The sequence below is a fragment of the Podarcis erhardii genome (assembly GCF_964252035.2).
Source record: "Podarcis erhardii genome assembly, chromosome: 10".
NCBI lineage: Eukaryota > Metazoa > Chordata > Lepidosauria > Squamata > Lacertidae > Podarcis > Podarcis erhardii.
The window spans coordinates 66,547,183-66,559,656 of NC_138500.1; the positions used below are offsets into that span (position 1 = coordinate 66,547,183).

Consider the following 12,474-nt stretch of genomic DNA (forward strand, 5'->3'; position numbering starts at 1 on the left):
GAATAGCAACAACTTACCAAGCTATAAATATAACCTGCACTCAGCCAAGTGCAGCCTTTTGAAGTAGCTATTACAGTGGTAGGCTGAAGTCTCATCAGTCCTCTATTGGCTTCGGCGTCTAATGGAACATTAGCAAATAGGTTAAGCCCTTTGCTAGCAGATAGGGTTGTAACAGAGAATGAGATACGAGTCTACTTTTTCTATTACTGCCCTGGGAAAATGAACATGGTTTTAAAGCATCCCATTAAGAAGCCATCCTGGTTGTTACTAGATCACTGAGACTATTAGCATAAGGACACCTACAGTAAAAGCTACTATCAGTAACAAGAGTTAATTATACCAATAGAAAAAGTACCAGCAAATATTGGAAGGTATGTAGATTTTAGACTCTGAGACTCAAAGAGGTCGATGATTTCATAAGAATGTTAACAATAACTAAAACAACACAAAATGAATAAGTAACAGCAACACAAAATGAAGTGCCGGCGACTGGTTGCATGAGGCGAGGAGTTGGGTTATTTGATGTTGCAAGTTTTATGTTATATATTTCAAAATACAAAATTTAAGGGGAAATTTAAAGTTTAGTCTTACAACAGAAGACCAAACAAGCTGATTAAAACTCATTGAGTTGACTGGGAAAGGATTGGCTCCAAAGGACTAGATGGGAGCAACAACTGCCAAGGCTCAGTTCCCTGTACCCTCAGGAAGCAGGGTCTTGCCAGAAGATGTGTTGGATTTTTAAAAATGTGGACGCATTGCCTCCTCTATGTATGAGACTTAAACACTCGTTAAAGTTTAGATGCCCTGAAAAATCATCCAATGGAACAGTGGATTTCTGGATGCTTCAAGCTTCTGGATGACAATGGACGTGCTCCCAGTTTATAAAGACACAGCAAACCTAGACAGACGTTTATTGCTTTTCTCAGCAGAAAAACGATATGCTCCTTTTTCTCCTCCCTCATTGCACCCATGATCATGTACCATGTATCATCATAGACTTACAGACCAAAGTTGTATCACCTTAACAGGAATCCTTAAATTTAATACAGTACAACCCCTGGATAGCAAGACACAACATAACACATAACATGCTACAATTAAGGATTCTCAACACTGAAAGCTAATTTATCACATCAATTAGTTTTCAAGTTGTGCTGCATCGATCTTGCTCTCAAAAATGTTAAAACCCTTTCGCATCCAATGTCCAATTCACATGTAATAGAGTTTCCAAACCTATGAAATCTAAGTTTAGGGTGGTTTATGTTGTTTAACTAGACAAAAACCTTAAACACCCAGCTTCAGAACTTTTGAAGTCAAACAATTATGGAAAATTCTATAAGGGTTTAGCAGACCAGTCAACTTGACACATGAAATGGAAAGCAATCAAATGCAAATTAAATGCAAATAGTTACAAGGTCAGCTTCATAATAATCTAATGTATCAACATAGTAACTATGATAGCTTTTCTTCCCGTGAATGTCATCCAATTTCAATTCATAATTGGAATATGTGAAAAAATGCCTATATCACTGAAACGCATCTTATGGCAAATTCTGTGCATTAGTTCCTTGCTACATCCCAATGGGCCAATGTAAATCTACTTATCTTGTCACAAGGATACTCTAATTATTATTAACAGAGTAATTGTTAACAAGTGAGCCTTCATGTGCTCTGTTCTGAAACATACACTGGAGTTGCCATTTAAATGAGAGGGAATCTGAAAGTTCATTAGAGCAGGACTACAGCCTAATTTGCACGATGAGCTAAGTTTAATGTTATACTTCATGAAACTATATGGTTTATGAAGAACTGTGGCTGCACACACCTGCCTTGTCCCTCCCCAGGTCCTAGACTTCCGTGTGAATATCCTGGCTTGCTTTAAACTCCGTTCCTCATTGGTTTTGTTTGCACATCACAGTAAACCAAACTTTGGCTTACCCAGGCTACACAAACAGAGGAACTTACACCTACTCCCCAGTTCTCATAGCACGATGCAGCAGCAAAGCCTTTGCATGTTCTCCCAACCTGGGATCCTGATTCAGGTTTCTCCTCCTTAATCGCAATCTGTAGCAAGGTGTGTCCTACGGTTACAGTTTGTGGTTATAGGAGAAGAGGCCTTTACCACAATCCTAGGTTCAGACAATACGCTAAGTCAAACTTTGGCTTAGCTGGCTTAGCTGTCATGTTGTGCTAAAAGGACCAGGGAGGACCACAAGCAAGTGTGAGTTCCTATCTGGGAGCCAGTACATTGGGGCGGTCCCACTAAGCCATAGTTTGGCTTGCCGTGACATGCAGGCCAGGGCACTGTATACAAACTGTGAAACTCTAGTTTAATGTCAGTGACCAAAGCAGGATGAGATTGTGTTTTATTTCCCTGATTTGGTAACCACCATCAAGCCAAAAGTCCCCTGTATGCACAATGGGGAGCTGTGGATCAGTGCAAGCTAGGATCTTTGTGATAAAGCTGGTACAAGATAGGAAGGGTGAGGGACAAGCACAAACCACAGTGTCTGTCCACGGTTCAGTTGATGAAGGTTTGAATTATTGTCTGAATGCAGTCAATGTGACAACAGACTGTTTGGTTCTTAGCTGAGCTTTCTCTCTCTATTTTGCTGTTCTTCTGAATGGGCTGAATGTATCTCCTTACTGCAATGTTTCAGTCATTCAAACGTTAATCTCTTTTATCCCAAAGAGGCTCTTGCAGATCCTCATAAGCTGCTATTACAATTTTTATATAAATATTTTTTAAATCAAGCTAAAGATTGGCTTTTCACAACAGTCCACTGTTTGCATACTGTTTTCTCATGACTACAAGAGAAGGCATTGCTAAAACTGTCATTATTCCGGGGATTCCCTTAACAGCACCACCTCGACATTGAAGATTTATGATGGCAACAGAATACAGATACTCCTGAGCAGATTGAGCTTGCCAACTAGGACTGCATTTTAACAGATCTGTAGCCCAGCAATTTCCCTCTCAAAAGCAGACTTCATGTACATCCACACAATACTAGAGAACCAATCAAACTTCCACTCTTTTTATTTAAAGGTGCCCAGAACTGGCTCAGGTGTTTCTGGTCAGAGTTAATGTCTCCTCCCTTTACACTTGAGCTGCCAAAAAAGTGCTCAGAGCACTCAGAGCACCAGTGGTCCACAGCTGGGCAGATGTTCTAGGAGCAGGGATTATAGTTACAGTATATACACTTGTGCCCTGATATACACTTTTCTACCAGTCAAACACAGCAATAAGTTTAAGGCTGATGGTAGTTCAGCAACCACTTTCAGTGGCATTGTCCCCAATTACGACAAATGGCCATTAGACAGACCCTTGTCTGTTGATAGCAAATTTCAGGAAAAAACACAGTCAATATACTTGAAATGTAAACTGATGGTAAAGTACTTAAGACAAACGTATTTACTATATTAATTAAATGGTCTATTTAACATGGAATATCAATCCTCTAATCACATCTCATTTAAACTTATTTCAATTAACAACTCTAAAGTATACCAGCACAGATCCTACTGTTCTAGGCTCATTAGGAACATTTTCATTATCTGTCAAATGAGGGAGTAAGAGGCAGAAACTGTAAACACTCTCTAGAGTAGCCCCCTACTCTACTTAATAGATTATTAGGGGAGCAAGCAACAGCAATTCTCATTAGCTGCTCAGTATGGGGGGGGAAAGGACTTCCTATGAACTGAAGCACAGCAAAAGAGAAGCCTTCCTGTCAAATAAGTGGACAGCCGTTCAACTCTTCAAGGGTAATCTGCCCTCTATTAAAAACAAAATCAATCTAGTTTATTATATTGATGAGGCGTGTGAAGCACAACCAACTGGGAAGGGATGGAGGGAGAGAAGGGGGATGGAACGTTGACCATCTTGGCCGAGTCCTGGAAGACCTGCTCCCTGCCTTGCAGGCCTTTTTCCACCTGGCGTGGGAGAATGGGGTCCTAACTGACTCCAACTACAAAAGCTGAGGCTGCTGAACAGACTCTTGAACTGGAGTATTTGGGGGAGTGGAAGGTTGTTGCCGTTACTGATACTAATTTTAGCATCTTTATTTTATAATGTATTATGATTTATTTGCCTCCTTCTGGCAACTCCTGCAACAGTGGTGGTGCCAAACATATTGCTCTGCTTTCCTTTGGACCAAATCAGCGAGGCCGAGAGAAGGGTCTTGTCATCTGGACAGCCCAGGACCTCCATACACACTGCCCAGGCTTCCACCCAGTGCTGCTAACACAGCCGTTTGATTTCACCCCTGGCACTCCACTGTCTCTTGAGAAAGATGGATGCCAACAACTTTTGTTAGGTTTGGATATGCATTTTTCTTCATGTTTTAAGCCACCTTGAGCATGGTTTTAACTATCGAAGGGTGGCATACAAATAAAATTATGTATACATGACCATGGCTGTAAGAATCCACAAAAACTATTCTTGAAATGCATGGCTTTCAAATATTACCTCTCCCCCAATATATACATACACACACACACACACATACATACATAAGACAGAGAGTAAACAACTTCAAATAAAAATTTAACTGACAGGCAATTCTGCATACACAAGCACATTTTTAATAACTTAACCCCCAAATCTCTACAAAGATACTATACCCTGACATTCTTAAAATTTCAGATTACAATAATATACATGTTAATGTAAATTTTCTTACCAGTATATTCGCATGTGAAGACAACAAAAAATGGAGTAACCAGATCATTTATGCCCTGAACATATCCACTGGCTGGATGACGTATTGCCCAGATAAACAAAATTCTTTCAAAGATCTGGGGAAGAAATGTAAAGAGCTGTAAAGCAATGAACTCAGAAGGCACAAAATGTAGGCGTAATGAAATGCAAGTGAGTATCAGCATACATAATCAGCAAATGTTAATATAGTTTATTGATTATTCAAGGAAAACATTTATAGATTACTAGCACTATGTAAAAATTACGTGTTTATACAAAATTTAAATTGTTGAAAATGTACCATTTTCAACAAGTAAGGTTTATTCTCCTTCCTACATTTCATAGACAAAATTCAAAGAGCTTCTTAAGATGCATTCAGGGTCCTGCACACACCCAGAAGCCTTTCAGACTATTTCTCTTTTAAAGCAGCCTCTCACACCATAACAAACATATTTTGAAACACCTATCAGCTTCAAAAGCAGTTTGCCATTTGGAAGTGGGCCAAGAATGCTACTCAAGTCCTTTAGGATTTTGGATACTCTTTCACCTCCTCCCATGTTGCAGAAAGCTGCTTTTCTACAATGGAGAGTTATGCATAGTTCCAAAAAATACCTCTGCTCTACATATATGTCCTTAACAACACAGACATTACACTGGAGGGGGTTGCATCTAGGAAGCTATATTGTGATGATGATACAGGAGATCATAAAATAAGACCACCAATCATTAGAAGCATCACTTCTATTTATGGTTGACATTTGTAACTCTTGCTGCTGTAAAGTCAAAGAACTGAGATCAAGTAGACTGTGACTTGCAAAAAATGAGAGCCAGTAAAAAAGACAACCGGGAAACTTATCTCCCCAGTAGTGCCAAGATCTGGGTCTGGAAGATTAGCTTCTTGCTGAACTAACCCTGAGCCTCAGCACTATAGTACAATTGCTTTATAGCACAGTCTACTGAAGTCCATGGATAGGTGAGTGGGAACTGTTCATCTAACCCCAAATCCGAGTGGCACTGCAGAATTAGTGGTGCTGTATGGGCCAGTTCAACTAAACTGATGGATGCCTCATGGAAAATATGCCTCCCCAACTTACTTTTATTGCCATTCCAAGACAGATAAGAGAGTTCATGGGTTGAGTGATTAATTATAATTTTAAGGGCATACTTACTTTCCCAAATTATTTCCACATCAAAAGGGTCAAAGCCCAAAAAAGTTTGCAGCATCACAAACTAGGGGAGAAAATTAGATGTGGGTAATGCAAGCCACATTAATAATGGGACGTGGGTGGCACTGTGGGTTAAACCACAGAGCCTAGGACTTGCCGATCAGAAGGTCGGCGGTTCGAATCTCCGCGATGGAGTGAGCTCCCGTTGTTCGGTCCCTGCTCCTGCCAACCTAGCAGTTCGAAAGCACGCCAAAGTGCAAGTAGATAAATAGGTACTGCTCCGGCGGGAAGGTAAACGCCGTTTCCGTGTGCTGCTCTGGTTTGCCAGAAGCGGCTTAGTCATGCTGGCCACATGACCCGGAAGCTGTATGCCGGCTCCCTTGGCCAATAAAGCGAGATGAGCGCCGCAACCCCAGAGTCGGTCATGACAGGACCTAATGGTCAGGGATCCCTTTACATTTTTAATGCAAGCCTTAGGAGAGTGCATCCCTCTTTCCAGTAGGCTATAAACTGTGGCTTGAGTCCACCAGTTTTCAGCTTCTGCCTCACTGGCCTTCCCCTGCTTGCCCCAGCTGAACTTCAGTTGTCAACATTAGGGCTCCTGAAGGACAATAAGCATGCTCACCCCTTGTTGAGGGCATTAAAAAATATATATCCCAGGGAATTTCCCCAAGAATGCAGAAATGGCTGTCTTATATGGGTGTAAGATTGTTTGCCAAGAAGAAGAACTTTTCAGTATGGCATCTCCAGAGAAGTTGAAATGTGTACTCCAACAATACACAAACAAGCAGATCACACAGTTGGGACAGTTAGATTTATTATCTCACAGTATTACTTGCCTCTGTTGCTTTGGGTTGAAGAATTAAAGCTTCCGGACTCATCCGAGGAATATCTATATGAATCTGAAAAAGAAATCTTTTAATTTTCAGAAACCTTCAAATGATGACTAAGTTTATAATGTTATTGTTAAAACTGCTTATTTTTTTAAAAAAAAGCTAGTGAAGTAATGCAGGTTTTCAATTTTCCTTATTCTTTACAGGCCTTCCCTATAAGCCTTTATGAAGTATTTAAAGTGCATATGAATTGCACAGGACTCAGTAATTTGAGCATTTGATAGACAGTGAATTAACACATAAAGGGAAAAAAATCAATGGTAATTCTGAATATGGGGAGTACGTAGGTTAACATTTCCCTTTTGTACTGCACAAACTCCTTCAAAATGCAGACAAAGCACAACACAAATATTAAAGAAATACCCACAAAGTAAATGGTAGATCAAGTTTACAGGGCAACATCTGGCTAACAGGATTGATTTTGTAATATTTTACAAGATGCATTAGCTCTCCATTGTCCCTTCTATTAGCCCCTCAAGAAAGGCTTCCTGAAGGTCTGGATTATCCCTTCCCTTCCATTGTTTTCATGGTTTTTAAACTATGTTCCTAGGAATCTTAGAATATCTTGGACGCCTATCAGGGATTTCACAGGAAGAGGACCAATAATGGCCAACAGACTGAAAGACAGTTTGCTCACTACACTTTCTAAACAAGGTTCAGATGCAGGAGAATGTCAGGTGCATTCCAAGATGCAGACTCTGTTCAGGTGTGGCACTGGAGAAGCCCAGCTGCCTTAGCCAGTGAGTGCTCCGTGCAAATTGACCTCTACAAAAGGCTGCACCGGTATTTTAAATGCGCAAGATTCACACTGGCAACTGCCCAGGGGTTCCCAAAGTCAATGCGCAAAGTATTCCATGAAGACAGAAGATTTGGAAACCACTGCGCTAAACATGCAAAGGCCATATCTGTATCCAAGGTTAACTATAAATTGAGAAAAAAAAGGAATGAAAAAGGAAGTTAGCCACAGAAAGGAGAAGCTGGACAGCCTGGTCCCATTGCTCTTTGTGTGCCTGGAAGGGTGAATGAGAAGCTCAATAAAAGCCAGGGGCACTCTCAGAAATGATGTGATGTAATATTGAAAAAGGCATTGGAATGCATGTGAAATTTCCTTTAATTGAAGACATTTTTCAGTTCCTTCACCTGTCTGTATGTCTCCTGGTGAGTTTCTTCATTTCTTGAATCATAATATTGTTCCACAAAAGCAAAATACTCTTTCCGTTTCCTTTGTAAAGTGCCTTCTCTCCGTTCTATATTTGCAGGGAGGTAACCCTAGAAAGTGACACACATTTTAAATTGTAGAAAAATCGTTTGCCAATTGTTCATTAAAAACTCTCCCTCCCTTGAAAATTGTTCTATGGCCCATTTCTGATGCAAATTAACAGTTTCGCAAACCATGGCTACTTCTCTCATCTTGCACTGGCTTTGGTGCAGGTATCCTGGTTTTAAGCCAGAGTTCCTCATTACATCCAAACTGGGGACCTCTGACTTAAAACAAACAGATCACTTGACCCCCAACTCTTTGGGGGGTTCATAATCCATATTTTATGAACCAGGGATGTATACTCAAAGTGGGCCTGTGCATTCATTGCAAAACACAGGGTCTCCAGTGCAATTGTAAATGGAATTTAATTCACTTTCCCCCATCCATTTTGTTCCTCTTTTAAAGAAAGCATTCGCTTCAATATAGCATTGCATTTCTCTTCCATTTATGTGGTGTGTTATTCCAAGTCATTCCACTGGTTTAACGAGACCAGGGTTTCCCAAACTTGGGTCCACAGCCAGCTGGGCCAGTGGTCAGGGATGGGAATTGTAGTCCAAAAATAGCTGGAGACCCAAGATCTAACCCAATACAGTGGTACCTCGGGTTACATATGCTTCAGGTTACATACGCTTCAAGTTACAGACTCCGCTAACCCAGAAATTGTACCTCGGATTAAGAACTTTGCTTCAGGATGAGAACAGAAATCGTGCTCTCGCGGTGCAGTGGCAGCAGGAGGCCCCATTAGCTAAAGTGGTGCTTCAGGTTAAGAACAGTTTCAGGTTAAGAACATGCCTCCAGAACGAATTAAGTACTTAACCCGAGGTACCACTGCATTGCCTACTCTAAGAGGTGATAGCTCCAAAAAGTTCCCAGTCTGAGATGCCTGTACAGTGGTGCCTCGCAAGACGAAAAGAATCCGTTCCGCGAGTCTCTTCGTCTAGCGGTTTTTTCGTCTTGTGAAGCAAGCCCATTGACGGCTTAGCGGATTAGCGCTATTAGCGGTTTAGCGGCTTTTAGCTTATCAGCTTAGCGGATAAGCGGCTTAGAAAAAGGGGGGGGGAGGGAAAAAAACCCGCAGGAACTCGCAAGACATTTTCGTCTTGCAAAGCAAGCCCATAGGAAATTCGTTTTGCGAAGCACCTCCAAAACGGAAAACTCTTTCGTCTAGCGAGTTTTCCGTCTTGCGAGGCATTCGTCTTGCGGGGCACCACTGTAAATAGTTTCTCCACTTCATATAACAGGCTACAACAGAGACCATATATAGCCTTACAAAAAGAATGTGTAACCCAAACCATAGATAGGGAAGCTTGAGCAAACTAGCTATGGCTCCTGTGCTAATATATTCTAAGTCGCACTGAGGAATTATACTGGGTCATTGTGTGCACATTCGCTTCACAGCCCAAAGTGAAGTGGGCCACTTCAGACTTGGTCAGAATCAAGAAGTGGTGCTTCTCCAAAGCAAATTTAGTCTGTCCCCAACACTTTGGAGACACACAAAGAGCAGTCTTAAAAATGTATGCATCTCCTCCCATGAAAGGAAAATGCCAGCTAGGGGGATGGGAGAGTTGGTGGGAGAGGAGCTAAAAAATTGTGACCGACAGTTCTGGCTTGCAACCAGAATATGCTTTCTCCAAACACATCCCAATGGGAATCAACAGTATTTTTAAAAGGGAATGTATTTGTCTTTGTAGAACAGGATTTTCCCCCCTGCAGTCCTATTACTCAGTAGATTAAACATTTTGGATTTCGGACTGAGTGCTTAAAACATTTTGAAAACAAAATGAAAGTGAGAAATAGCTGCTGATGAAAAATGAAAAGCTTCAGAGCAATCAAACCATATGTTGCACACCAGAGCATTTCTGACAAAGTTTGGACAAGATTGATATATCACACCCCAGGAGACAAGATAAAAGAAACTTAATGTAAATTAAGCAAGTATTTGTGTATGCATGGCAAAGTACCAATACTATTAAGTGAAATGATTCAGGGATCTATTGAAGAACTTTTACAACCTTCAAAAGAACAAGGCTACAGTCTATGAAGTAGGGGAAGTGTAGTGTACAAAACAATTCAACAAGTAATAAAAAGCTTTGATGCAAATCAATAAACTCATCTGGATTTAAGTAATCAAGCCTATGTGCTTGGTGTATACAATGCAGGAAGTGTTTCTGCAAAGCTATTTATATAAAGTGTTACAGACTATGCTGGTAGTATGAGAACTCAACTAGTTTATAAACATTGCACACAAGTTATAAAAAGTCTGGGAAAAGGAAGCTATCGATGTAAAAAACTGCTTAACTTAAAAGCTAAATCAAAGGATAACCATTTCCTCAATTTACTGGATCCTCGTGTTTCCTGTTCTATTAAGTCTTTCGCATAAACACAGCCAAGGAATGGACTCATAGGAAAGTCCTGCATATGAACTTTTAAAAATCTTTCATCTGAAGTCAAAATCAAAGAAAAAAAGATAGACTTATTATCCAGGTCAGCACTTAATGGCCCCATTTTATCTTTCATAAGCCACCCTTATAATGTCAGTCTGAGAAAAGGAAGAGGTCACACCCCAGACCTAAAAAGGAAGAATCCACAGGTGTAGCAAGCCTGGCAACAATGGTGAATTTCAAATGTAACCAACTTGGTCTAATAAACCAAGCCTTATTCGAACAATGATTTTAAGGGGATTTTCATCTGTTGTAAGGGGAATCTTTCAGGATTTGTTAAACTTCCAATTACAACCGAATTGGGAAACTGGTTTCATATCAATTTCATATTCTGGTTTGTAAGTAGAGATTACATCAGTGTTGTTATCCAAATGTAATGGGTGGCTGTGGTTTAACAAAACCTGGAAGATTTGCGTTATGGCACACAACCAAAGGGAAGAGCAAGTGTGCGGGGGGGGGGGAGTCATAATTAGAAAGATCACTATGTCTGAACTTGGTCAGTGACTCATCCAAAGGTGGCCAGCGAGCTTCATGGTTCATCTGGGCTCTGGGCTCATGTCTCTCTCACAGAGATCCAACATTTTATCCGTTACAGTGGTGCCAAAGACATGAATAAAAGTTCCCATTATTAGAACATTTCATTTTCAGCACCAAACAGGGCCAGCCACTAGGCAGCAGCCTCAAGAGACAGATGTTGGGGGGCAGGAAGTAGCAGTGAGGTTTTGGAAAATAGCTGTGTGAAACACAGCCTTGCTCTCTGATCCCTAGCTAGCCTGCTACCCTCAAGCGTAGCACAGAACACTATTTCCATGGCATTATTGACAACAGATCCAACAGCTAGTCCAAACAACTTCTGCATTTTGAATAGGTGGCGCCATCCTTTTGTTTGCTTCAGGCTACAAAATATCTTGGACCAGCCCTGACACCAGCTAAACATTTCTGTTGAAACAATAAGCTGGAGAAAGACAAAGTTTCCCAGATATTGTATCAGCTCCAGATGCAATCTCTAGAATTCAATATTTAACCTTATGCAAAGTAGTGAGCTAGGATATTAAGATGTCAAGACTGCATTTCTTTTTCAGGAGTCTGTACTCTTCAGAATACATTATTTGTCCCATTAGAAAGCAATTTAATTTATGACTAAATATACCAATATTTTCCTTAGAACAGAGACATTTGCTGCTAATCAGTTTCAAAGATTAATCAACACACCCTCTCTTTTAGACAAGTTCAATATCCTGTTCCCTCGCAAGCCATGTTTTATTTTTGCAGGTAAGAAAGCACACATTAGCCACTAGTTCAAAGCATTTACCTCTCCTTCTGGCTTTAGGAGATCTTACAGCCTTATTTAAAATTATACTTCAAGGGCTCATCTGTGCATGTGGACAAGTTAGAAGACATTCAGATAAAATGGGGATGTTTATGTCAAACTAATGGCTATTCAAGGATGCGGGTGGCGCTGTGGGTTAAACCACAGAGCCTAGGACTTGCCGATCAGAAGGTCGGCGGTTCAAATCCCTGCGACGGGGTGAGCTCCCGTTGCTCGTTCCCTGCTCCTGCCAACCTAGCAGTTCGAAAGCACGTCAAAGTGCAAGTAGATAAATAGGCACCGCTCCGGCGAGAAGGTAAACAGTGTTTCCGTGTGCTCCTCTGGTTTCGCCATAAGCGGCTAAGTCATGCTGGCCACATGACCCAGAAGCTGTCTGCGGACAAACGCCGGCTCCCTCGGCCTATAGAGCGAGATGAGCGCGCAACCCCAGAGTCGGTCACGACTGGACCTAATGGTCAGGGGTCCCTTTACCTTTACCTTTAATGGCTATTCAGAGAATCTTTGTTCTTTGTTAATGGCTATTCAGAGAATCTTTGTTCTTTTTTCTAATTCTAATACGTTTTCTTTTTACTGCTAATTCTTTAAAAAAAACCACTTACTGACTTATATTTAAAGCTCACCCTTCACCGTGCAGTCCCAGGGCAGGTTACAAACATCTCAATACAACATGAAATAAAGCATTAC

General features: G+C 40.9%; 1 protein-coding gene and 1 long non-coding RNA gene across 2 annotated transcripts in view; one reads left to right on the forward strand and one right to left on the reverse strand.

Moving 5' to 3' along the window:
- The window catches only part of LOC309350908, a 1,133,389-nt gene that overhangs the window by 1,075,698 nt on the left and 45,217 nt on the right, over positions 1 to 12,474 (forward strand). The window lies entirely within an intron of this gene.
- The window catches only part of TBC1D22A (TBC1 domain family member 22A), a 118,138-nt gene that overhangs the window by 75,165 nt on the left and 30,499 nt on the right, over positions 1 to 12,474 (reverse strand). The window contains exons 6-8 of the mRNA XM_081877979.1: positions 7,899 to 8,027; positions 6,705 to 6,767; positions 4,683 to 4,797 (exon numbers count right to left, since the gene is read on the reverse strand). Of these exons, the coding sequence (XP_081734105.1) occupies positions 4,683 to 4,797; positions 6,705 to 6,767; positions 7,899 to 8,027 (307 nt within the window). The remainder of the gene's footprint in view (positions 1 to 4,682; positions 4,798 to 6,704; positions 6,768 to 7,898; positions 8,028 to 12,474) is intronic.